Source organism: Sordaria macrospora, chromosome 4 (assembly GCF_033870435.1).
Source record: "Sordaria macrospora chromosome 4, complete sequence".
NCBI classification, from domain to species: domain Eukaryota; kingdom Fungi; phylum Ascomycota; class Sordariomycetes; order Sordariales; family Sordariaceae; genus Sordaria; species Sordaria macrospora.
This window is the reverse complement of record NC_089374.1, coordinates 1328711-1354982: the sequence shown is the minus strand read 5'-3', so window position 1 is coordinate 1354982 and position 26272 is coordinate 1328711. Positions and strand designations below refer to the sequence as shown.

General features: G+C 53.7%; 7 protein-coding genes across 7 annotated transcripts; 4 read left to right on the top strand and 3 right to left on the bottom strand.

Moving 5' to 3' along the window:
* Positions 1 to 4888: 4888 nt before the first annotated feature.
* Positions 4889 to 7126, top strand: SMAC4_06444 (uncharacterized protein; the record flags this gene model as incomplete). The annotated part of the gene is made up of 1 exon (XM_066090451.1): positions 4889 to 7126. The coding sequence occupies one exon, from the start codon at positions 4889 to 4891 to the stop codon at positions 7124 to 7126; it is 2238 nt and encodes a 745-aa protein (XP_065946766.1).
* A 1115-nt stretch (positions 7127 to 8241) lies between these two features.
* On the top strand, positions 8242 to 10137 carry SMAC4_06445 (uncharacterized protein). The gene is made up of 4 exons (XM_066090452.1): positions 8242 to 8613; positions 8824 to 8967; positions 9189 to 9254; positions 9363 to 10137. The coding sequence occupies exons 1-4, from the start codon at positions 8595 to 8597 to the stop codon at positions 9701 to 9703; spliced, it is 570 nt and encodes a 189-aa protein (XP_065946765.1). The 5' UTR covers positions 8242 to 8594; the 3' UTR covers positions 9704 to 10137.
* A 492-nt stretch (positions 10138 to 10629) lies between these two features.
* On the top strand, positions 10630 to 13648 carry SMAC4_06446 (uncharacterized protein). The gene is made up of 2 exons (XM_003344195.2): positions 10630 to 11964; positions 12037 to 13648. Exons 1-2 carry the CDS (start codon positions 10818 to 10820, stop codon positions 13536 to 13538), a joined length of 2649 nt encoding a protein of 882 aa, XP_003344243.1. The 5' UTR covers positions 10630 to 10817; the 3' UTR covers positions 13539 to 13648.
* Positions 13649 to 13834: 186 nt separating this feature from the next.
* On the bottom strand, positions 13835 to 15559 carry SMAC4_06447 (uncharacterized protein). The gene is made up of 3 exons (XM_066090453.1): positions 15004 to 15559; positions 14452 to 14913; positions 13835 to 14387 (listed from the first exon to the last, which is right to left on the bottom strand). The coding sequence occupies exons 1-3, from the start codon at positions 15520 to 15522 to the stop codon at positions 13956 to 13958; spliced, it is 1413 nt and encodes a 470-aa protein (XP_065946764.1). The 5' UTR covers positions 15523 to 15559; the 3' UTR covers positions 13835 to 13955.
* Positions 15560 to 17864: 2305 nt separating this feature from the next.
* On the bottom strand, positions 17865 to 19907 carry SMAC4_06448 (uncharacterized protein; the record flags this gene model as incomplete). Its single annotated transcript, XM_003344197.1, has 1 exon — positions 17865 to 19907. One exon carries the CDS (start codon positions 19905 to 19907, stop codon positions 17865 to 17867), a length of 2043 nt encoding a protein of 680 aa, XP_003344245.1.
* A 577-nt stretch (positions 19908 to 20484) lies between these two features.
* SMAC4_06449 (uncharacterized protein) lies at positions 20485 to 22356 on the bottom strand. The gene is made up of 2 exons (XM_003344198.2): positions 22007 to 22356; positions 20485 to 21939 (listed from the first exon to the last, which is right to left on the bottom strand). The coding sequence occupies exons 1-2, from the start codon at positions 22273 to 22275 to the stop codon at positions 20571 to 20573; spliced, it is 1638 nt and encodes a 545-aa protein (XP_003344246.2). The 5' UTR covers positions 22276 to 22356; the 3' UTR covers positions 20485 to 20570.
* A 420-nt stretch (positions 22357 to 22776) lies between these two features.
* Positions 22777 to 25739, top strand: SMAC4_06450 (uncharacterized protein). Its single transcript, XM_003344199.3, has 2 exons — positions 22777 to 23297; positions 23369 to 25739. Exons 1-2 carry the CDS (start codon positions 22987 to 22989, stop codon positions 25248 to 25250), a joined length of 2193 nt encoding a protein of 730 aa, XP_003344247.2. The 5' UTR covers positions 22777 to 22986; the 3' UTR covers positions 25251 to 25739.
* Positions 25740 to 26272: the final 533 nt, after the last annotated feature.

Here is a 26272-nt window from a genome sequence, read left to right as displayed (position 1 = left end):
CTCGCTGGCAACCCGTCGCCTACGTGTACGACACCCGGAAACGAAATGGGTAGAGATTTGGCAATTGCATGTCACTTTCGATACCTGTGTTCTGGTCGGGCATGCGGTTGGTGGAACCCTAAACGCAAATCATTTCGCAAACTCATCCCTACCTCATGCGAAATTGCTTCTTGGGGTACAGTAGCTTCCATCTGCGCAACCAGCATGAAGGTTCCGAAGCTTTTTGTAAAAAAAGATGGTGAATTTACGGAAAGAAAAGTCGAACGTCACCTTCTGCAAAGTCCAGGTCTACGGCGAAGCCGGCGAGAGAAGGGACTCCCTGTAGAGAGATTTTACTGTAGCACTCAGTTGGTATGTACGGTGGGTGCTTCGAGAACAGAAACGTAAAGGGGGTCCCTGAATCACAAGTACTTAACTGCGCAAAACCTGCTGGTGGCTACTGGAACGGAGCAACAGGAACCTTGCAAGACCCAATTCCATGACAATTTGTTAGTGGGTCCCACGGCACTCTTGGCATGCCCATGGTTATTCACCATGGGCCCCACTCGTGCCCTGGGTCTGCCCACCGTTTCTAGACCTCCCGACCTTTCGTTCTCCTCTCTTCTCCAGAGCATCAATCCACCACCATACCTATCGATCTGCTGTTGTTGTTGCTCGTGATCTCACACAATTTCGTCACTACACCGCAGTACATGGCTGACGCTGCGCATAACGCGGATGTAATTGTTCTGATGTTATGCTCTGATGTTATGCCCAGGCCTTATGCCCGACAGCCACGCAGCAGCATGAAAGTTGAATGCTGTCAGGATTTTCATAACCACGCACAAAATCCAAGACACAAGAAACTTGATTGAATCGCCAAAGGATGACGAAGTCGATTACTACAGCCCAGTATAGGGGCGTGCATGGACAGAAACATGGAATGGTTGGGCAGGTGCTACGGTAGCCGTGGATAGCCTGTCCTACCTGTCTTTTCTGGCTGTTCTCGTCTACAGTACGTACCATTTTGCTCGCTGCAGTTGCGGTACATACCCGAATGGGAGGGTGTCAAAAATTGGCGTGGACGTGTCGGAGTGGATTCTATGTAATGGACTTTCCAGCTGTCGCATTCCCTTGTCAAACTGGAAGCTTCAAGAGAGTTTGCCCGCCGTTGTTGAGCTCGGCACCGGACGGCATCCCCTATACTTACCAGCCTCCGTTCTGTTCAGTCCTCCGTTGTCCGGCCGTCTGAACGGGGCTCCTGGATCACAGCAACAACTCTTTACCATCTCCTCAAGGTGGAACAAATGCCCCGAGTCGTGGTTTTCTTGGCCATGCTTGGCTCAACGAGATCACAGCTGATCTCTGGCTGTTATCACACAACGGTGAAGTGTCACCATGAGAGTCCCAGTGCAAGTAAGGTGCCACAAGGACGGAGCGGCGCCATGATGGAGCCCAGCTTGTGTTCAGAGAAGACTGGAGAGGGACCTGATCCGACCTCCTCCGGCGAAGTCGGACCCCCCTGACCCCCTGACTTTTTGAACTTCTTGCGGCTTTCGACGGTATGCCGGCGATTGGATGTTGGACGGATACGTACCAGTGCGAGTACCACCTGCTTTTTAACAGAAGCTCCAGAAAGACAGGTGCTCCAATCCGAAGTTCCAGCGAGCGGGCTCCGGTTCCCACTTCATCTCTCCATCCACTGGAAAGCAATTGAAAAAAAAAAATCAATCTTCAGAATCTGCCAACAAAGCGCAGGTGCCCTCTCCCATGCAGGCGGGCCATGTCCATCAACAATTGTCCGCTGGCCGATCATTCGTTCCCGACCTCTCCTTCAGTGGATATCGAAGAGACAAAGGACTCGAAAGGAGGCCCTGTACGCCTGATGAAAGGCTCGAAACAGGGCGTCGAGGGCGTATAGAGAGACAACAAAGAGACAAAGCCAAGCACCAAACGTAACGGTGGGAGGCTTGGCAGAGGAGCTTCAGTTTGGAAACGAGAGCTGTGCAAAGGTGCCAAGAGTCCAAGACACCCAAGACAAAAGCCGTGACACCCGTGTCTCTGCGAGTGTGTCCGCCGCCGCCGCCTTCCCGCCGCCGCGTTCGCCGGGCTTGCCCTTTGGTGTAACGACCCCTACCTTACTTGTGGTGCCAGCCCTAGGTGTGTACCTGTGGCTGCCATATGGATGGATATCCTCACCCTTTGTTTTACATGTTGAGTTTCTTTGTGTGATGGTCAGGTTTGTTTGTCTGCCATCACGTGCCGGTCCGTTGCAACACATGGACGAGAAGATGGTGTGGACAATGCTCCGGCTTACTGAATCAAACCATATGAGCGACAGTGAGCGACAGGAGCAGAATGTCAGGAATGTGTAACGATAGGTAGAGGCGAGGTTTGAACTGCACGTGTGGTGGTCGGTAGGAGTACACGTACGTGTAACTCGCAGATATTGGCCGGTTTCTTATGGCCTGCCTTTATGTATGAGTTGCCATAGGGGCACACGAACACCAAAGAAGGCAATCACAAGCTTACGCCTCCCACCTTTTGCCCGGTTGAAACGTACACAAACACGGCAAGTGAAGAGGTACTGTAGCCGATCTCGACCCCGCGGTGCGGCGGTGCTCGTGATTTACACCCGTTGATGCGGAGAACGAGGGCTTTGCCGCGAGAGCATTGAGACAGAGACACAGTTACCAACATGGTTCCAAGCGTGGTGTTGATGCCCTGATGCCCAGCTTGGGCAGCTCTGGTCTAGTCGAGGGCGTATAAGAAATGTCAATGAGCCCAAGCACATGAGGCTCTCACTCACCTTTCAGCTCTCTTGCTCTATCAACCCGCGAAGGGACCGCGGCCAAGGCTCTCACATAACCTTCCGTGTAAGCCACCGAACACCCACGCAAAACCACGGCAAAGACCCAGATCAGTCTCGTCCGGTCCCGTTTTGTTCCCTGCTTCAAGGGACCTGGAGGGTCGCACATACACACCAAAGAAAACTTTTTTTTTTCATTTCGTTTTCAATCTTGCTCTGCTCCAATCCTTCCACTCGGGATCTTGTGTCCTTGGGACTCGGTACCCGGACGTAGAACGGAAAGAGAAAGGTCTGAGTTGGGGGACCCCATTTCTTGCTCGCCATCGCGCATCCCCAGCCGGCGGCTTGCCCTTGTTTAGTTCCAACATTCAATTTTTCTTTCGTGCTTGGCCCGTACATTAGGGTCAACGTTACGTTAGCTCGAAGGACGTCAGGGTACCCTCAGCACTAACAGCAAAACGGTTGTCGGCTTCTGTGTGCGCCTCACCAGCGTCCAAGACCCACTTGACGTCCACTCTGCATCGCCATTTGGCAGTGCAATTCATCAGCAATCCTTCCGCTTCGCTGCAATCGCTCAGCATCTCACTGTCAGTGTCATCCCACGCCGCCCCACCTTTGCCATCTCACGGACTACCAGAAATCGAGTTAGCGTGGTTGGTTCCCCTCCCTCTCCCTGGCCCTTTTCGGCTTCCCTCTCGCAGTGTTTCTCTCGGTTGCAGAACCCTGGGACCCGTTTGCTGGCTGGTGCTGATGCTGAGGTGTGTTGTTGCGCAGTGCAAGCCTGTGCCACTCAGGCCGCGAACCCCTCTCTGTTACTTTCGAGATTCCTCCCAGCAAAAGAAAAGGTACGTACCTCTCTACCTTTTGGTGCTTTGATCCCTTGCCCTTCCCGATTGTTCGTTCGTCCGCCCGCCTTGCCCTTTTCCTTTTCGGTGCCGGTGACCCTTGCCCTGCCCGTGGTGCCCTTGCTCTGTCCTTGTTGGCCCTCTGGAGGTTTCCAGTTCCATGCCAGCCAGCAGCATTGCGCCAGTTGCGCGCGCGAATCCACAATGCATCGACATCCATTCGCATCAGGCGGTTGACCTCTCATCGGAAGGGTACCTGGTACTATGGTACGTACCGGTGGAGACCCGCACACTTTCAGTTTCCAAAGAGCCAAGGCTCCATCCAACCCATCACACCAGTGGCATCCCGTGCACGAGTGGTGCACCCCCCTCCACACCCCCAAAATCGCAAGTCGCACCCCCATCCCGCACTCCATAGCAGGCACTGCAGACTGGTTCTTGCATTTATTCGATATTCCCACGATTCCTCCGTTTCTGTGCCTTCTGTTGTTGGTTCCTTCATCCTGATATTTTTGGCATTTCCCACCCTCCTGCCAGCTGATCGCCTTTGCGCTTTCCATCTCTGTTTCCTTCTTCTTTTCTTGCCTTTCCTCCCCGACATCTGCCGAGGACCCTTTCCTTCCATCCCGTCACTGACAATAGCCTTCTAGAAGGAGTCTTGGAGTCAGCGTACAATTCTTGTTCCGGTTCTTCGCCACGGTTCCAACGGGCTACCTCTTTGGCAACTTAGACGTCATCCAACCACAACAACACACGCAACCTACCACTTTACCCTTAGACCACTTGCTAGTTGCTCTTGCGTTGGCTCTTATTGCCGGCCGCGGCGTAGCACGTTGATACTCAGGGCCCTCTGCCTTGATACCACACAACCACCCAACCAACACACACCAATCTTCAACCTGCATCCTTCCATAGATCGTTCATCATGTTTTTGCAGTCATAGCCAACCGGTCCCTAGGGGCCCGACCTAATCCGCTGCTTACGCGGAGCTTTCGAAAGACTTCGCCAATTCTGGAGGCTTTCTGCTACGTTTTCCGCAAATCCTCAACGATCCATTGACGACCATCTTCCCGACCTCACTTACACCCCTGCAAGTCGAGAAGACCCCGTCCATTGACGATTGGCCATTCTCGTTCGCAACGCCCTCCAGCAAGACTACCACCGCACCTCACCGTCAACACCATTGCGAACACCTACGACCTACTCAGTCAACCTACCAAACACCTTCTACCAGTACCAGTACTCACCGGCCAAAATGGAGAACCGACGCATGTCGCGCGATTACGCGACATCACATGTCCTTGCGTGGACAACGACCCAGTCCGTCATGGTTGAGCCGGCATTAGAGGAAGACTTGGAGACTGATGCGGATGAACCCCCGGATTCGACAATGCTACCCATGTCACCACGCTTTGAGCGCGCTCCCGTTCACAGGGGCAGCCAACACCAAGAGTCTATGTTGACCAAGGCTCTTCACAGCGCCTCTGACTCTGATCATACCGAGTCTGATTATCAGCCACGCCGATTGGGCAGGAGACGCTCTATTACTAGCACTTTCAGCCTGGCTTCGACTGCCGACTACACCTGCGATACCGGCATTACTACCCCTCCTCGTACTACTTCACCGAGCCCACGTTTCACTGGCACCACCTTCCGACTCTCGTCCAAAGTTACCGAGGCGAAACCCAGCACTGCCCAGATCCTCCGGCCAGCTGCTGCCGTGCAGGCGCCGGAGAAGAAGCGATGCATCTCTTTCGCTTGTGCGGCCAAGCCTAGAGTCAACGATCAAGCCTTGACGCAACCCCCTCCCACGCCCACGCTAATCAAGGAGGAAGTCAAGACTCAGGAAGCGCCCAAGAGACCGACCATCAAGTTTGCTTGTGCTTCTCGTCCACAGAGAGATCGGCCTTCGCCAACTCAGCCTACTCGTCCCGCTACACCACCTCCAGCACCGGTCACCTCGCCGCTCAAGGAAGCGTTTGAATTCAACACCAGATCCCAGTCTCGCAGAAGCTCCGTGGCTACCATCTCGAAGAAATATCTGACTGCTGAGTCCGGAGATTTGGAGAGCGAGCGCGCCCGCTTCCACGAGTTTGCCAGCGATGAGCCTCAGGAAGAGGACTGGATCCGCGAGGATTTGACTTCCAAGCCTAAGCTTACCATCGACGACACGCTCAAGAAGGAGCTCGCCATTCGCAAGATCGGAAAGGAAGCTGAGGAAGAAGCCGAGCTGGAGGAAGCACTCGAATCGGGCGAAGCACTTCAAGACGATGACGAGGAGGCGGACGGCGATGAAGACGAGGAAGACGACAACGAGGACGACAACGAGGATGAGGACAACATGGATGACGATGAGGACGATAACGAGGATGAGGATGAAGACGAAGATCTCAGCGATGCCCACTCCGTCTCCGTCTGGGGTGACGATGCGTCTGACGGTTATAAGACCGACTCCGAGATTGGGTTCGGCGAGTCTGACGATGAGGATGACGATGACCTGGTTCTCTGGACTACTGGCGGTCTTGCCGATCTTTCATTGTCTGGTGCTACTCCCGTTGTGCGTCGGGGTTCCGTTGACGAGTCCTCTGACTCTTCCGCTGCCTCGGATGGCAACAACGTTGCTCGCCGTGCTCTGAGGAGGCGCGACACGATTAGGGCTCGTGACTTCCGCCCCGCTACCCCTGATTTGCCTGACAGCACAGATTTCGTCTGCGGCACCTTGGATGAGGACCGTCCCTTGGAGGCGGCCTATTTGGAGCGCCTGGCTGCCCGCAAGCAGAACAAGCTCGTCTTCATCCCCCAGGACATCGATCCCAGCTTCCCCACCTCGGAGCCCGAGGATGAAGGAGAGGAGTTGTACAACAAGAGCATGCATGGACACGACGATAGCGAGGACGATATGTGGCAGTTGGAGGATCTACACTCAGAGCGTGGCCGCATTGGTCGTGCGAAGAAGACTCAGAACTCACCTCGGCGATGCCGCTCACCTCCTCCCAAAAGGCGTCTCTCTCCCTGCCCCAAGCCTCGCGGCCGCAATGATCGCAAGTTGTTCGACCGCTCTTCTCCCCGCAGGATGAGGTCACCTGCTCCTCCCATTCCGTCTGCAAAGTCTCCCCATGCTTCTCCTGCTATGGGAGCCGATGGCGTTGCGTTCAAATCACTCGCATTCAGACCGGGCTTGGCCTTCACCAAGTCACTGCCCAAGGGACCAGTCATGTTCCCTCACGTCAACAAACAACAGCCTCGCAGATCCCGTGCTGGCACCATCAACCAAGATACCCACATTCGTGGTGCCATTGACATTGTCAAGGGCTTGGAGGAGAAGCGCCAGAGGCGCAAGGAGAAATATTACCAAAAGTATTGCAGCCGGGCCCGCAAGGAGAAGGCTCAGCCCAAGAGACCTCCTCCTGGACAGGGTGCCGAGCGCATGCGTGAAGTTGGCCTGATTATGGCTGGCAAGATCGGCCAGGCCAACTATGTTCTTTCTTATTAAACTCGTGGCGGGGGCAGTTTATCAGCATTCACACGGCGAATTATACCCTGGGTTATAACGGCAACTGGAGAGGCATTTCTGATTTTTACCACGTTTAGCGGCGAAGGCTTTCTCTCGTGCGGCATTCGGTATCTACACTTTCATCCCCCGGCTCATTGATTACACCTTTTGTACCGCCCGTTTCATTGTAATTGCATAGTCGGAGTTGCAAGCGAGCATCGGGTCGGCTTTCTGTGGGCTGTGCCTGGGCGGGCACATTACTGTCTGTTCTTATTCTTTTCTTGTCGGCGCGTTTTTTTCGTACATATCTTTTTCTGCCTGCCCTTGCTCTTCTTTTTTTTCTCTTTCTACGTGGCACGCTGCGATTTTGAGAGCGCGCGTGTGCACATTCGGACTCTCTGTAGAGGCGGAGAGACGGATTCGATGGCCGGGGGTAGATATACCCTGCAGAACCTGTCTTGGAGTTTGGGACCTCTGGAGATGGACGAGAGGATGGGAATGGGATGGGACGGATGGCAACGGATTAGCAAATATCCGTATCAGCGATTGTGAGCTGATTTTCTTGGTTTGGACATACGCAACCAAGTGCTGGGATTGGGAAGGAAACTTGTCTGTACATGACTGTAGATCCTCCTACGTACCACAAACAAACAAAGAAGTAAAATTTTAAAATCACCCAATGTGTGCTCTTGCTTTACTGTGTGAACTCAATCCGTCGGGGAATATCTGGGCCTCCAGGTGAGAGCAGGATGGGGGTTCTTGGCGAGAGATTCGTCGGACACAGCGGGTGGCATCTGGAATCGTCCTGGTTCTCCTGAATCTTGCAGCAATACCATGGCTCCATTACGGTTGCTTTGGCAGCTGCAGCGGACGTGCATGTGGTGCTGTTTCCGCTGTTTTCTTTTCCCCTTGTTTTTGGGCGGTGACAAGCCCTGGGCCGGGGACTTTGCCCCTGAGAACCGTCTCGCCCCTGACTGGACTGCTGCCATCAGACCAAAAGCGGGAAGTGAGGACATTGACCGGTCACGTGAAAGTGCCTTACATTCCAGGCCAACAATCACAAGACCGTTGCAGGGGCGAGCAGGGGCCAGTCCGGCGCTGTCCTCGCCTATCGTTCCTGCCAGCAGTGCACTCCTGGGCTCGCGTGGGTCATTGAACCTTCTGTGGACATCCATCGCCGACGACTTTCCTTGTAGCGTGTGTGCGCACCTCCCGACCGCCTTCAATCCGCCGCCGCCCTCGTACACTTTTGTCATAGCTTCTTCTTGTTGCTTTCGCATCGCAACATCCACGACGCCAGCCAACTAAGCATCATCAACGCCCTCGTCCACGTTTTCGCCGATCTGTCCTTGTGCGAATACTCGTCCGGTTTTTACACACGACTATCCGTTCTCCTAGAACCCCGACTTTATCGCATCACCAACAAAAAAGAACACAGAGGTGTCCTCTAGACAATCATTCCGTCACCATGTGGTTGTTCTCTTGGTGTATGTTGTTGCATCTCTATCCCATCCATCCAAGCGTCAATCCAAAACCCCCGTTCCTCCTTTGTTGATTATCATCGTGGACCATGGATATGGACATGCATACCATGGACATGCGAATTGCTGGGGATTCGGGGGTTCGGGGTGAAAATGGATGGAACGAACACATTTGGGAACTCACAAAGCTGACATGATGGCGCTACGAACAAACAGTCTACGATATCCTTTCCAACCTCGGCCTGCTTAACAAGCATGGCAAGCTGCTCTTCCTGGGTCTCGACAATGCCGGAAAGACCACTCTCCTACACATGCTGAAGAATGACCGTGTTGCCATTCTCCAGCCTACTCTCCATCCGAGTCAGTTTAATCACCTACTACCTGCCACCTACCTATCACTGTCTCCTCGTCAACCCCGGACCTTGATACCCGAGCACGTTTTCCGTCCTCTTCGCCTCCGCCTCGACAATTCCCGTTCCCGCTCCCGCTCCCGACTCCAAACGCCGCATCAGATATGCGTGCACGTGTCATCAAGCGATGCTTATAGAGAAGGGTTATGGCTAACATGAATCGTTCTGCAGCTTCGGAGGAGTTGTCCGTCGGCAACGTCAAGTTCACCACTTTTGATCTTGGTGGCCATCAGCAGGGTGAGTGAATATTCTTCTCCCGTTTAGGGCTCAAATACTTTGCCCCTCGGGTCTTATAAACTACAGTCCCATTATGCATGGCCATACTAAGACATGACTTCGAAACAGCCCGTCGTCTCTGGAAGGACTACTTCCCCGAAGTAAACGGTATCGTCTTCCTCGTGGACGCCAAGGACCACGAACGTCTCCCCGAGGCCAAGGCCGAGATCGACGCGCTCCTCTCGATGGAGGAGTTGGCCAAGGTTCCCTTCGTCGTGTTGGGCAACAAGATCGACCACCCCGAGGCCGTCTCCGAGGACGAGCTCAGGCAGAGACTCGGTCTTTGGCAAACAACCGGAAAGGGCAAGGTTCCTCTCGAGGGCATCCGCCCCATCGAGGTGTTCATGTGCTCTGTGGTCATGAGACAGGGATACGGAGAGGCCATCAGGTGGTTGTCCCAGTACGTTTAAGGGGTTTTGAGAAGGGGATGAGGAGCAGCACAGGATGGCTGTACGGTAATAACATTTTGTAATATGATACGATGATGACAAGGAAGGGACTGGAGGGAGTTGCGATATCAAAATTGAGGAGCGCATTTTTACAAACTACCGATACGTACGAAGCTTATCAGACAGTGGGACGTGGAGGGGCAACGTTGAACGACTAGCGTTATCTTGCTGATGATGGTGTAGCTTCTCTTTTGCTCTCCGTCGAATACCGATCTACCTTGTCAAATTCGCTTAGTCTCGGTGTGTCTACCTAGCTAGGGTCATGGTCGAGAGGTCATTCAAGCACACTGTGGAATCATTACGGATGAACGTGAACAGTTCTCAATTACAAGGATGCGTAGAGTGTACGGTATGATTCCCCAGTAAAAACACGTGTATGCCATCATTTGTTGGGCTGGAACGCATGTTGCGGAGAGACACTACGTAGCCCGGCAAGAGCCCCGTCCTCGGCTTCGCCCGCCCACTTAAAATACTATATCCATGGGCGAGGGTCGACCGACGTCATCCAACATTCTGCCACACTCACGCAACTCCAAACGCTTTTGGCACCAAGCCCAACGACAAGAACGACCAAACACCAACCATTGCAATCAACGTTGTATCCCGATCACCTTAGACACCTATTTCCCTTTGTGACCCTATTGTCGGATTCCTTTTTCATCCCGTGTCACCTCATTGTCCAGCCATTCCCGGTGACTTGTTCCGGGGTGGATCATCATCAGCCGGTCATACAGTACATACATACCAAGACCCGAGATTCCACTTCCTCTTCACATGCCTCCCTGGCGATTACTCGATATCATTCAGTGACGACGTCGACGATCCTTAAGCAAGCATCTGCCAAGCGTTTCTTCCTGTGCTTGGATTCCTGTCCTTTTTTTTATTTTACCTACAATTCGCAATCTCGTTTGCGACTGGTTTCTTTGATTACGCAACAACTCGAACAAATCGAAAAGACTCCTGCCTTGATATCACAACTGTCGCAACTTTCCGAGCTACCTACATCTACCTACCTGCTTTGGCTGCTTGAGACAACATCCATTATCGCCGAAAGAAGACACCACATTTCACTGCCATGGCTGACGACACGGACAACCCACCAATCCATATACCAGCAAAGACATATGGCTTTCCGCCAGAAGCCTTTGACCCTAGACGGCTTCCCGACTACAATACCAATTTCCTACCTGCGCAAGACCTCGAAGCTTTCATCCAAGCCCTTGCGGCACCCGACTTCGCCCAATCACCAGACGATGCATCGTCTATGCGCCTGAACAGCCCAGGTCTTCAAAGCGCCAGCAGTCTAGACATAACCAAAGATGACTACGACCATTCCGAAGCGCGCGCAGCCGTTGCCTCCGTCGCCGACGTAGCTGCTCCTGGCACGCCGCAGCCCAACCCAACATCTACCTCTGCTGCTGCTCCTAACGGGGGGTTCAACCACCATCGCCGCACCAGCACCGGCACCTTCTTCAGCGCGCACAACGACTGGGCGCCTGTGAGTGAAACGGTCATCAAACCCGACCGAGACGAGAAGCGCAACAAGCGCGGCGGCAAAGATCGCAAAAAGAAGAAGCCGCGCAAGGGCGTAGCTCCTCTGCGCGCTCTGGTTGGCACCAGGTCCAAAGATGAGACCCGCGAGGGCTACCTGTACAGCCTCCTCAAGTGGCCCTTCCTACTGATCGTTAGCATCTGGATCACCGGCCTGGGCATTGCCTATCTCGCCACCCGCTTTTACATCTACTTCTACGAGCAATTCGTCACGTGGCGTGGGAGGCGGGAGCAGCTGCGGCGGGCGATGCGCGCGACGGGCAACTACAAGGACTGGGTGCCGGCCGCACGAAACATGGATGACTTCTTTGGGAACCAGCGATGGAAGGAGGAGAATGATTTTGCCTACTACGACAGCAAGACGGTGAGGAGGGTGTGGGATCAGATGAGGAGGTGCAGAGAAAAGGCCGAGGTGGTTGAGAGGGAGCTGGAGCAGCAAAGTCAGAACAGCGACAGCGGCGTTGGATCTGGCGAAGAGACCAGCAACACCAAGACTGAGAGCGGCGGCGACGAAAATGGTGGCAACAAGAAGAAAACGCAACCCGTGGAGGATCTGAAGGCGCTCATTGAGGCCTGTGTCAAGAATAACTTTGTGGGCATCGAGAACCCAAGGCTATATAGTCAGACGTACTATGGAACCAAGAATTTGGTGCAGAACTACATCGATGAAGGTGAGTTAAGGCATTTCCGCAAGCAGAGAGATTGCTGCGCCCAAACATGTGCTGACTGACGGGAATGAATAGTGGAACGAAGCATCAAGTTCTTAATTGGCACGAAGCAGTTGACGAAGGAGCAGAAGAGGGTCATGTTCAAGGGCATCTGCGCCAACTATGGTCGAACAGCTCTCTGTCTCTCAGGCGGCGCAACATTTGCCTACTACCACTTCGGTGTCGTCAAGGCCCTGCTCGAAGTGGACTATCTCCCTGACATCATCACCGGAACCAGTGGCGGTGCCCTCGTAGCCGCCCTCGTAGCGACCCGTACCAACGACGAGCTTAAGGAGCTCCTGAACCCGGCCCTCGCCTGCAAGATCACCGCCTGCCGCGAGCCCTTCACCGTCTGGTTCTGGCGCTGGTACAAGACGGGCGCGCGCTTCGACTCGGTCGACTGGGCCAAGCAATGCGCCTGGTGGTGCCACGGCAGCCTGACCTTCCGCGAAGCCTACGAGCGCACCGGCCGCATCCTCAACGTCTCGTGCGTTCCTTCGGACCCGCACTCCCCCACCATCCTCTGCAACTACCTCACCTCGCCCGACTGCGTCGTCTGGTCGGCCGTGCTCGCCTCCGCCGCCGTGCCCGGTATCCTCAACCCCGTCGTCCTGATGATGAAGAACCGCGACGGCACCCTCGAACCTTACTCCTTCGGTCACAAGTGGAAGGACGGCTCCCTGCGCACCGACATCCCCATCAAGGCTCTCAACCTGCACTTCAACGTCAACTTCTCCATCGTCTCCCAGGTGAACCCGCACATCAACCTCTTCTTTTTTTCGTCAAGGGGTTCCGTCGGCGAGCCCGTAACCCATCGCAAAGGCCGCGGCTGGCGCGGCGGCTACCTCGGCTCCGCGACAGAGCAGTACATCAAGCTGGACCTGACAAAATGGCTGCGCGTGCTGCGGCAGCTGGAACTTCTCCCCCGCCCGCTGGGCCAGGACTGGAGCCAGCTGTGGCTGCAGACGTTCGGCGGGACGGTAACCATCTGGCCCAAGAGTATACCGTCTGATTTCCTCAGGATTCTCAGCGATCCCGACCCGCCTCGCTTGGCGAGGATGATCCATGAAGGTCAGCAGAGCGCGTTTCCCAAGGTCAAGTTTATCATGAACCGGCTGAAGGTGGAGAGGCTGGTGGAGCAAGGCAGGAGGGAGACGAGAGACCGGAGGGTAAATGCGTTTGCGGCGATGGGTAACGGGGAGGGCGGCACTATGGATGCTATGGGTCACGGTAGACATCCTCTTGCGTCGAGCAGCTCGGGTGGGGCGGGTGATAGGAGGGGAAGCATTGAAAGTATTTTGAGTGAGGATGATTTGAGGAGTTTGTTGATTAAAGGAAGAGGAGGGGGCCATACGAGCGGGGGAAGTAGTACGGGCACGGAGGATGAGTTGACCATGACGGAGTTGGAGGGGGAGGATGGAGGGAGGACGAGTAGAGTTAGTGAGGGTAGGAGCAGGGATGGGTATTTTGAGGGGTCGGTGGAAGAAGAGGATGGAGGTTTGGAGATGGCTACCTCTTCTGGTCGTTCGAGGACTTAGGAGCTTGTCGTCAACCTGAGGTCTTTGCTTGGTTGACTTGGAAGTGGTTTAGAGTCGAAGACAGAGGGATGCATTTGGAGCGATTTTTGAATTACCATTGTACATACTCGTGTTAACATATCTTATACAGCCCAATTTGGTTGGGACTGACTGCACTGCATCCAATCATGATTCTGGTATCATCACGATATACAAAAAGTGAAAATTCCACCCTCCTAGGCCAAAATAATGTTGTACCAATGCCTGCTTGCTTATGCCATTTTCTCTGGTGAATGTAATCATAAGCCTCTGTCCAACCGATGGATAACAATACCGTTACTAAATCTTTTATCTCTTCTCATCCTCTCAACCCATCAGTCCACTCGCCCATGTTTTCCGTGATTTCCTAGCACCACCACCAAGTGCAGCATTCTTCATTCACAAACTCCTGTCCGACATAATCGTAGGCAAAACTGTAGTTCGTCCATCACGCCGCTCTGCTCTCGAGCTAGACCTACTGAAGATTGTCGAGACAAAGCTTTTCCTTTTCTTCGGCTGATGTTGCTGTTGCTGGACAGCTGAAGTAATGCCAGTGATAGGTTCGTTGCGAGTGGGATACTCAAAGTGTCCTCGAGTCTCTGTTGTTGGTAAATTTCCTCCTCTTCGGGGCGAGGAATGTGAACTCGTCCGTTCAGGGACGGGGAGGGGAGAGTCGTCCGCGCTTGTTGGGGGCGTGACTTCTCCGTGTCGGTGGCGATGGCTGTGATCACGGGCTTGGGTTTTGGTTTGGGTTTGCTGGGTGTGCCTGAGGTCCGTTGGCTCTGGCTCGGGGACGGCGGCTGTTGCTTGTTTGAAGTTGGCCAGGGATTTCTGTTTTGTTGGTTAACGTTCTGTGCTCTGTCGCAAGGGATCGGGTCAGAAACTAGGCCCTTACCTTCACATTAAGCTTCATCCTCCCTCTCGACTTCTTCATCGACAAAATACTCTCTCCTTCCTTAGTCTCAGTTCCTCCAGGCATAAAAGTCTTCGACAACGGCAACCCATCACCAGAAATAACTCCCTTCTCGGCCATCTCCATCTCCCCACTCACGGTTATCCCACCGCTTGCCAAACAATCCTCTGGCACAGGAACGAACTTCAGCAATCCCCTCGACGGATTCACCCCAATCGCCTCCTCGAGATGCTTCTGGATCAGCGCCGCATTGCGCTTGTTTGTGGTTGGCTGCAAGTGGCTCGGCAAAGCCGAGACGGAAATCACGTACGCTGGGTCAAAAGTTCCGCCGAACAACATGCAAGCGCCGTGGTGGAGGGTGACAACGATGGAGGACACTGGGCGTTGGTATCGAGACGAGAGGTGATAACTGAGCTCAGTTATGAAAGTGAATTCATCGCTTATCTGGTGGTGACGGATATAGACGGGTTGGTCAGTACGTTCAGTGCGTAAAGAAGGTAAAAAGGAGAAGGGGAGGGATGCAGGGCGACCCACAATGACATTCGTCTTAACCTCCGCCATAACAATCGCATCACCACGTATCCTTTCCTTTGCCGGACTGACCTCGCTAATAGAAAAAGCGCCTTCCCAAAAGTTGAGGTTGCTCTTTTGTCTTGGCAGCTCAGCCATTGATGCCCGCTTGGATGAGGATGATAACTTTGACACTCGCTTGGGTCCAGCTGTCACAACGTCTCCTGGGGGAGGACGGTCGATGTCTCGCATAATCTTGTTAAGGCTCTGGATTTGGTCCTGGTTTGTGTCGTTATTCCCGTCATTGTCCTCGGTAGAGATAGGCTTTGAAGGTCGTAATTTGACGGTATCGGAGTCTGAACTGGTGGTCTGAGGGCCGGATACCTGCTGGGCTTTTCGTTCGGAGAAGGACATATTGCTCTTGCTCTTGCGTCTGTTGATGTCCTTTGAGGGGACTGGTGGTGGTGGGCTACTTTCGTTGGGGCCAGCTCTGGTTTGAGGCCGTTCGACGACAGCCGTGATGGGAGGATGTTGGTTCGGCATTGTTGAGGAGGTCGGTGGCGGCTTGCCAGAACTTCAGAGGATCCTTTGAATAGTGACCATATAAATGTGTTGTTGTAATGTATGATGATATCGAACTCCAACGGAATCACGTAACTGACAGCTGCGCTCGCTGAATTCTCAGGGGTTAGACCTCAGAATATATTCGTTCCTCTCGGTGATCGAATCAGGAGATATTGGAATGTTTGAGCGTTTTTCCAGGCGATGGTGACTTCTGACCCGCCAATTAAAGCCTAATATTTGACTGCTGTAAGAATTGATGCAGTGGCTGGCCAGCTACGAGATAGAAATTGTATGGCAGAATGATAGTAGTGGGAAGATACGAGTTGTCAGATATTTCCAAAGGAAGAGTATAATCCTCACGTGGGGCACCACCGCCACTTCAAAAAACTCAGGGTGCAGAGTGAGTTAGGCAAGAGCGCAAACGAACAGGATGGGGGCGACATGCGCAAGTTCCCTTCTCGTTCTGTTCCTTCCCTATACGTTCCAGTTTAGTTGTCTTGTGGTTGAAGTGAAAGCTACCAACCGTTGTAGTGTTGGGATCAACGTGGGAAGGTGCGGTCCGATCTTGAGGAGAAACAAGTTGAGGGTAAGTACAAGACAGGGCTTAGACTTGAGCGTGAGACAACTCAAGCCTCAAGGCATACGAATGGGTAAAGGGAGGGGGGGAAGGGGGAAGGGAGAAGGGAGGGTGGGGAGGAAGGAAGGAAGGAAGGAAGGGATACAGCAAAATACGAGATGGATATGCGGAAGGGTCATTAGATAGAAGGGATTGGGAAAGCCCCTTCTTCTGGTTGAGCGACGATATCAACGTTTCGACACCCTCCATCTACCATGACAGATGAAACCCTTCCATGTTTGTACTTCGCATCACGAAGGGTCGCAGAGAAACGAGAAAGAAAAAGCAAGTAAAATTTACTGCAGGCAAGCCGGTAGCCAAGCACATGGCTAGATGACTTTGCCGCCTCCCCCCATCCGACTGGACAACGGGTCATGATCAACGGCTAGGTAAGTAGGGTGGTTGTCATGTACGTGGGTTCATCGACATCCGCAACGTCGTATGTTAAGTAGCTAGTATCCAGCTGTGCGGATGCTTCCCTGGCCTTCGGTGTCAAAAAAACCTATTTTGCTCGCCGTTATCAATCAATCTTCGAAAGGCACAGCATATTTCAAACATATTCCTTCCGCTCCGGCCGGCTCTTGTGTTTCTTCTCTTACCTATCTGCACATAACGTGCCAGGATCTCCGATGTCAAAGTCGTACACTGATGGGTAGAGGTGAGATACTGTACTAGACAGGTAAGCTGTTGTGTAAGGCTGGGGAAACAGTTTGTGTGTTGATACCCGGTCACTCAGCTTCTTTCTCATCGGTATGGCACTCACGAGCTGGGGGCTTGTCTATACCGACGTCGGGTCACGGTGAAAGCATATATTTGGGCCAATGTGGGTCATGGGGGCAAAGCTGTTTTCTGTCTCTGCCCTAAGGTCCAATCCCTTGGATGGCGGGACGGTGTACGTATGTATGTACAGCGTTGCTGAAAAAACGCGGGTCACTGCATTATGGCATCAATCAAACCGGGTTGTGATCGTAAGTAAACCCCCAGGACCCCCTTGCGTTGTGCAACAGCCCGGTAGTAGCTGAAGTCTTGTAGGTGTGAGCGGCTTTAAACAGTCCAGATGCATCATCCGCCATTTGAGCTTCTCCTTTTCTTGAGAGCTGAGTGTGTGGTTCTCCTCCCTCCCTCCCTCCTTTCTGTCTGAAGCGCAACCGGCCGGTCAAGCGAGCCGCCCGAAGAACCGAGACACCAGCAGGCAAAGAAATAAAGATAAGACATGCAGTACGCACGAGGGACATGACACACACTGCAAGCGAGAAACGTGCAGTGGGTTGACGCAAATAAATTGGATCTTACGAAGCCTTTTCGCCTCAGGTACAGATAAAAGAAATATGGGGTATGCCATCCGGGTAAGCGGGAATGGAACGGTCAATATAGATTATCGAGAAGCATATAAAGGATAAGGCAAAGTTGTGAGGACCCCCACGACGAGGCCCGGGTGTAAGGAGGGTTCCGTGGGATATTGCGAGGTGTGGTGTCGTATGCTGAGGCGATACCTGGGTTTCAAATTGTGGCAAGGCAGCTAGGGAATATATTCGTTTTCGCATCCATATTATCTCACTACTAGTCCTGCGTCCAAGTCAATATACACCACGAAAAATGGTGTGATGATAGTAAAACAGTATACTATACGACTTGCCATTAACAATAAACCATCTCACCTTTTACCCATCCCTTCTCCCCATCATTTGCCTATTGTTATTTGTCCCTAACGAACCAGCCCACCAACAACAGCGCCCAGCTCTCCAAAAAGAATGTTCTTGAAGATCGTCTCCCCCATCTCCTCGCCCCAGTGTCCCGCCGCCTTCAACTTCTCCTTCCAGACCTGCTTCTGCTCCTCATGCAACTCATCCCACTCCTTCGGTGTCGGCGCGGTGCTGTCCACCTCGGCGTCGTGTCCACTAGCCCGGACGACCCCGTCCTTTGCCCCAACGTTCAGAATCACCTTCTTAGCCTGTCCATCCTGCACCTTGAGATCCTTCTCCGCCAGCAGCGAGGCCAAGAAGCCGTGCACGCCGTCGGGAGTGAGCGACTCCGAGTTGGCATAGTTGACATGATTGCCAACCACGCTCTGGCCAGCGCGGTAGCGGGCATTCTGCTGCCAGCTGACGGGAGCGAATCTCCTGGCGCCAATCATGGGGGCGGAGTAGCCCTTGATTTCGAGGAAGCTCTGGACGAAGATGCCGATGAAGAGGGTAAGCAGGGCCGTGAAGAAGAGGAGACCCTTGGGTGAGGGGGCTTGGCTCTTCAGGGCTAGGACGTAGCGGGCCGCGCGGGGAGGGCCACCACGGCGGGTTTGGGCCGTCTTGTCGACGTACTTCTTGAGCGGGAGGGAGTGCACGATGCAGGAGTTGCCGACGGAGCCGATGGAAGCTAGCTTGAGGTACTCGGGACGAACGGATCCCGTCTTTGTGACAGCTTTTTCGTCAGACGACTTGGCGTCGTCGGATTCGGCGGGCGGGATGACGTAGGAAAAGGCCACGCCGGAGATGGGGCCGTTGTGGACGTTCTTGAAGGTAGTGACCTTAAAGAGGTTGATGATCAGATTGATGTCGGCAACCGACTGGTGATCCAGCGTGAAGAGAGTAATCGAGCTGTCCTGGCCAGTAACGGCGATGACGAACTGGGCGTCGCCCTGCTTGGCGGTCGGCGAGGCAGGAGGCGTTAGATTGCGAATGGCCAGACCGGTAGCGCGCGTGACAGAGCTGGGCAGCTTCGCGGAAATGCACAGTCTTGCCTTGGGCTCCTCTAGCTTTGTGGCTACGACTGTCTTATCCGCGGTTCCGTTGGTGTCCCCATTGGCAGTGGTGGTGATGGCGGCCGCACCGTTCGCCTTGCCATTGGCCTTGGCGGCCGCTTCCTCCTCCTTCTCCTTAAGCTTGCTTTGAATCTTGTCATCCTTGGGCATGCGGAATCCGTGAAGAACCGCGCCACCGCCCTGGGGAAGGTTGGCAACGGCGAGGATGAAGTCCGGAGTCAGATAGCGCACCGATCGGAACGAGGGCCTAGCAGCTCCGGTGATGGCCTGCTCGTCTGGCATGGTGAAGAGCAGCTTGGGACCTTCCGAAATGCCCTTTCCAATGTTCATGGTGCGCAATTCGAACTCGTCGCAGTAAGCGAGCTGGTAGCTATCAGGACCAGCCTGAATGATATCCATGTCCACAGCCTCCTTCACCAGCTCAAGGTTACCCCTGAGCCTGGGAGTGGCATCTCCAGTGTTGGGCACATCGAAGAGGGCAATCTCTGGCTCTTTGGAGAATCCTGTGGCGACAGCACCAACCTGGGCGGACCCGGGGAACGGCGCGGACAATCGCAACACTCTCTGATAGGTATCCTTCTCCGTCGTTGCGAAGAGTGAAGAGCGCGAGAGCTCGGTGATCTTGGGCTTCTCGGACGCAGCCTTGGTTTTGGATGGTTCGTCCAAGCTGAAGACACGGAAATGTTCGTTGTTTCCCTTCGCGATATCATCAGCGCTCGAATTGATACCGGCGTACAGCAGAATCGAGTCCTTGTTCCGGGGTCCGACAGCAAGAGTCGCGACACTGTCCTCATCGCGACTGAGTTCGATCTCGGATACAATGTCGAGGGTGTCCGGACGTGATGCGTCGATAACGGTGATCTTGTTTCCTACACCATGGTTACCGGGGCCGCCGCCACCGGCTACGATAAGTCGGTTCGCATCTTCGGGGTCGAAGTCGAGAGAGTAAAGGGAATACGAAGTGCGCAGTTCCGCAGACGGGATCGGGACCATCGTGTTTGAATCGTCTGGGTATCTTTGGGAGTGTCGGGTTCGGCAACGTATTTCAGTCGTGCTTGGAACCTTTGGTTGGGCGAGGATGGTGATTAGGATTATAATTAGGGTATATGTCGAGTTGAGCTGAGAACAAAAAGCGAGGATGGTTGCAGATCGCCAGACCCTGTTGTCAAGGAGCAAGAGGACAACGTCAGACTTATTTCAATTGGTCGCATGTGATGCGGTCTAGACCAGCTAGTGAGCTAAACAGACTGTGTCTCTCTACCTGGGGAGCTCATGTGGATCCGTCTTAGTGGGTGTTTCCCGACTACAGATCGCGCATTCGCAGTCTGTTTAGCATACCGAAAGACACGCCTGCGACGTCATCCAGACACACAGCAGTGCATCTCTTCCACTTGCTCATTGGGTGCCGTCAGGAATAAAGACCTCAATAAGGTCAGAGCTCCTGCAAAACATGGGGGAGAAGTCCGGGGGGCTGCCAGGAGCTTCCCGGCGGTACGGGAACGCTATGACCAGCATCATCGATGATACAGGATATAGTTACAGGGGTTGAAGCTATCATAATGTTGTCTTTTGGTTTGGAGAAGACTCAGAATGTCGAGATGAATCGGATTTCTTTCGAAACGCTTAAATTATTCTTATATAACCTACTACAGCCCTTCATGCCGCCATGTTGACATGGATACTCTTGACATTGCAATAAGGTGCCAGACCCGCCTCTCCCAGCTCCCTCCCAATACCGGACTGCTTCACGCCTCCAAAGGGAATTCTAAAGTCCGAATCATTGCTGCTGTTGACCCAGACCATGCCAGCCTCAATCTCCCGCGCTACTCTGTGTGCCCTAGTCAAGTCCTTGGTGAACAGAGCCGCTCCGAGGCCATACATGCTATCGTTGGCCAGCGTCAACGCCTCCTCCTCCGACTTGAACGCGGTGATGGCCACGCAGGGTCCAAAAATCTCCTCCTTGAATATCTTCATGGTCGGCTTGACGTTGGTGAAGACCGTCGGTGCCACATAGAAGCCCTTGCCGTTCTGCGGAGCCGGCTCACCACCCAGCATCACCGTGGCACCCTCTTCCTTTCCGGCCTTGATATAGCCCAGAACACGCTCATACTGCGCCTTGCTGACCTGGGGTCCATGGAACGTGCTCTCCTCGAAGGGGTCGCCGACGACCGAAACCTCCTGAACCTTGGCCTTGAACTTCTCGACGAACTCGTCGTAGATCTTCTCATGCACGAGGATGCGTGATGTGGCGGTGCAGATTTGGCCCTGGTTGCTCATGATACCAATGTGAGACCATGTCGCCGCTAGCTCAAGGTCGGCATCCTCAAAGACAATCAATGGGGACTTGCCGCCAGTCTCAAGGGTGATGTTCTTCATAGTCAAGGAAGCCATCTTCATGATCTCCTTGCCCGTAGCGGTGCTGCCGGTAAAGGCAATCTTGTCGACCTGTGGATGTTGCACAAGTGCGGAACCCGCTTCCCTGCCGTGTCCGTTGATGATATTGATCACACCAGGAGGGAAGCCGGCCTCCTTAATGAGTTTAGCCACGTACAGCATGGACAGGGGCGTCTGCTCGGCCAGCTTGAGGACAATGGTGTTGCCGCAGCATAGGGCCGGACCCAGCTTCCAGGCGGCCATGTCTAGCGGGTAGTTCCAGGGGATGATCTGGCCGCACACGCCGAGAGGCTCCTTGACCGTGTAGGCAAACTTGGCCGGGCCGACGTCAATGACTTGGCCAAAGTTCTTGTCCGCATAGCCGGCATAGTACCTGAGGACGTTGATCACTTCGGGCACGTTCTCGGTAAGGGCTGTCTGATACGGCTTGCCATTGTCCAGGCACTCAATGGTGGCCAAGATCTCGGCATTCTGAGCTACTAGGTCGGCCAGCTTGAGCATCAAGGCGCCGCGCTCAGTGCCTGATAGAGATTTCCATGATTCGTGCTTGAAGGCCTTGCGGGCTGCTGATACCGCAGCGTCGACATCCTCGGCGGTTGCGGCGTATACTGAGCAAATTTCTTCTTCGGTACTAAGGCTATATGTTAGTGCCCGTGGTTGAGTGAGTGACTCGGAGTGATATAAGATTTTGAACATACGTTGGGTTGATGGAAGCCAACTTCTGCTCATTGTTGCTCTTGACAAACTCGTTGTTGATGAACAGGCCCAGTGGTTGCGTCCACTTCTTGCCGTTAGGGGCTGTAAGCTCGACTTCCATGTTGGGCTTTGTGTTGCTGAAGAAAGGCGAAGATGATGAGAAAGTTCGTGAAGAAGAGAGCTGGGCGTGATAGACTTGTCTTCCTTTGGTCTTATACAAGTGCCTCAAGGGAACAGAGCCCGGGCAACTGGGACGGAGGAAGAGCTTCATCTTATAACCTTTGATCGATGGCCGTTCAACTTCAACCCCTCACCTCAGCTTCTCGTCGACGAGTGATAAGGCGGGGGGAGGGGACGTGGAGTGTTACACTGTCATTGCACTTCCTTTCCCAGTTGAAGCAGTGACATTGTCGCCGAGCCGGATCTCTGGGGGATCTGGACCACCCGATCCGGGCAACACATCTTATCGTGACTGGGGAGCGCGGGCCAAGTGGGCCAACAGCGATCAAGTGGCATTCTGTGCCGTGGACTTCTTTCCCTCTTTGAGCCAAGACAGTAAAACAGGGTCCATCCATTGCTTTGTTTTGGTACTGTGTTTATCCAATATGTGTGTATCTCGCACTTGGCTCTCCGTCTTGGTGACTTGGTGATACTACTTCATAGTAGTGTCGTCGTCAAATTGGGGGATTACCTTATGTAACAGCAATACCAAGTAACATTTCCCCCAGAAACGGGAGATGCAATGCCCTGCAGCCGCCGTAAGCGGGTCATTGCCCACTGTTATGGGTCGCAGCTGCCAGTCAGGCGTGGTGTGACATGACATGACGTTTGGTAGTGCGTTCCCACTGTTGGGACCCTCGAGTCGGAATTCAACCCAAGGGAAAAGTCATGGAACTTTCTCTCACAGCAAAAGAAGACACCAACACACCGCCAACGATCCCAAGCGAAAAGATTATGCGCAACAATAATTAAACCATCTTTCATGATGGAATTTGCTACGACGCAATCACCCGTGGCCTCCGAGGTGTTTGCCTCGGTCGCGCTCTTCGTCATCTCAGTTATCGTCCTCCTCATTCTCCGACACTATCTTCCGCTTCGAACAACACCCGCCTACCTTCTAGTTCCCATCTTCTTCGCATTATGTCTCCCAGCAAGCATGGTACTGCTGGTACCCATCGACCTGGCCTCGAGCGCCATGGTCGATGATATCGATGCCCGAGGAATCTGGCTGGAGCGCGGCCCATTGCGCATCTGTTGGAGAATCGCCTACTGGCTCACCTTCTGTTTGACATGGTATGTGCTTGCTGGATATCCAAGGTTCAACATACAGCATGACTGCGAAGCTAACGCGAACGCGCCGACAGGTTCATCATACCCATCCTCGGCGAATACTCAGATTCTGGCTATCGCGATCCCCAAGCCAAATTCCGAGACTCGCTTCGCGCAAACGCCCAGTACTATGCCGTCGTCTTTGGCTCCGGATTCCTCGGGCTGTTATACGTTCTCTGGTCATACGGTGGCTTTTCCGAATCACTAAAGAGCACCGTCATGGCTCTCGCATATTGCTGGGGTCTCATACTGGCCATCTATCTTATGGGGCATGGCCTGGTCGCTATCCCTCGCCGGCTCTTTCGGAACGCCGACATCAGTGGACGGCTGCGTAGGATCCAGACGCAGGCTCCCAAGGTGTACGATCAGATGGAGGATGCACAGATGAATTTGGATGATTTGGAGATGCAGGTGGCCGAGCTCAACAAGCGCAGGCAAACCGGAACTGCAAAGAACTTCCAGGACTGGATCGAGGAGTTGGTCGACCTCACCAACATTCCAGAGTCGCAACTCGCAAGCACCTCTGGCGCAGTCCGCGGTTCCGGAGAATATATCAGGACTAAGCTTCCCACGGTAATCACTGAAAAGTACATGGCCGATCTCACGAGACAGCTGATCAGGGCCAAACACGCCCGCTCGCGCTATACGAGCGATTGGAACAGGCTTTTACATGATGCCGTCAAAACACAAGCCATCATCGACTCGGTGGCTTCCAAGAGACTAGACTTTGGTGTGCCTTCCCCGAATTCCGGTTTCTGGGGCAGGCACAGCCCCTTGACTCCCTATACTCGCTTCCTTTATTATTACTACGTCCTTCCATATTTCAATCTTGGGTTTGGCGGCCTACTAGCTCTCGCGTCAGTCTGTATTGTGTGGTCCGAAGTTGTCAAGGGAATTTTCCCGGTTCTCTCTGTCATCCGCTACTCCGTTGTTCACCACAATGTCGGTGACAAGGGCCAAATCGGGCTTGCCGGTCAAGCGATCGCTGCCCTTTGGATGATATACATGTGCGCTGCCGCCTTGATATCCATTACCGAAGTCAAGGTCTGGCGTGGTCGGGCACTGGTTCGTCGTAACACGGCGCCCGAGTCTGCCTTTTGGTACGCCAGCCAAGTTGCCCGCCTCAGCGTGCCACTCACGTACAATTTCATGACCTTCCTCGGCGTCGTCTACAAAGACACGGTATTCTACGATTTTCTCGGCCAGCTTATCAACCTTACACCCCTCGGCAAGTGGTTCGACTACCTGTTCCCCGCTCTCATCCTGGTCCCTGTGTGCTTCACCCTCTTTGGGCTTTACGGCAAGATTCAACGAGCCCTGGGCTTCGGCGTTGATGTTCTCGACACTTTGGAATCTGACGATGAGTTTGGGGCCAACTTTGGTACCGGCACCTGGCGCGAGGGTCGTGATCTCATCGAACGCGAGCTCAACGGGTCGTCGGCTGCCATCCGCGGTGGCCGCCGGTCACACTACACGGATTCATCTTCCTCCTCCCAACCGCGGACTGCTCCGATTTTGACCATCCGGGCCAATTCGACCCCTTACCCACTACCAGGGAACCCTACGACCCCCATTGCGACGTCGCCTAATTTGCGGCCGTTGGCAAACACATCGGCCAGGAGGGTTGGTACGGCGTCAAGGCAAGTGACGTTGGCAAGTGAGGATGACGATGAGAACTTTTTCGAGGCGCTGGGACATAGGCTCAAGAACACGATCGACACGATAGACAAACCGAAGTGGCTGACGGATATCCCGAAGCCCAAATGGATGGGAGGAGACGATAATGCTGGCGGTGCTGGTGCTGGCTCTGGGGGCAATGGTAATGAGAACTTTTCTGACATCAGGAGGTGGTTTGGCGGTGGTGCTAGCGGAGGAGCGGGTAGCAGCAGTGGTGGTGGAGGGAGGATAAGGCTATAAGGTCCTCAACGGAGTGGACGTGTTTATGTTTCTTTCCTCTTTTCGGCATGGCTTTGGGTTAAGGATACTGGATTTGGCTTCACTTTTCTCTTCACTTTAGATACCAAGCAAGCATGTATGGTATGGCATGGATATGTTCATGATACACCCCAGGGATTGGCGTTTAATTTTCGGCTATGGAGATGCCCCTGAGGATGTTCATACATCAGTCAACTGGAAGAGCTGGTGAAGTACCTGGTAATTCATGTGAGTAGGGTTAGGGTCCTTCGTGTACACCAAACTCAAGCCATCAAGGTGGTGAGACGAATGTGGGGGTTGGCAAGCGCGATAGTGCCCCACCTGCCCACTCTGGCGGTGCCAAGAATGGGGTTCTCGGGGTTATCTCGACCGCGAACTGCAGAGCACTGGGTGTCGTGATGGTGTGTCTTTTGTGTGTTTTGTAAATACCCTTTTATAGAAACTCATGCTTCATCATCCTATATTTCCAAGGCCATACTTTTTTTTACCTCTGTAAATGATGGCACTCAGCGGACTATCGGTACCTATCATCGAACATCGGACATTTCTTATCTGCCCTGTACTTGGTACCCCATATTTGCCGGCGGTATAGTGGAGCGTGGGGAAGCGGTACCCCGTAGGCGTATCCACACTGCCGCCGTGCCCGTTGCAACTGTGCCCGCCTCACTGCTCGCTGTGGCCTGGGCAGGGCGGCACCCGCGATTGCTGCATTCAGCGACCAGCATTCTTCACTGCTGCAACTGTTACCAAATACCACCGTCAATGCACCTCCGTCGTCCTACCTGACCTGTTACAATTTGTGAAAACCGAGAATTGCGAGAATCCAGCCAGATCTTGCCTCGCCGAACGACGTCAACGACATACTTCAACCTCTTCACTTTTCCCTCGACTTGTCTTCACATCCGACTACCACCATCCCCCCCGTTCCTACCTTACCTTTCGCCTCTTCAAACATCACCCGGTTTACCATTGCCTCTTCCTCTGTTTGCCCTTCAAGACCGGCT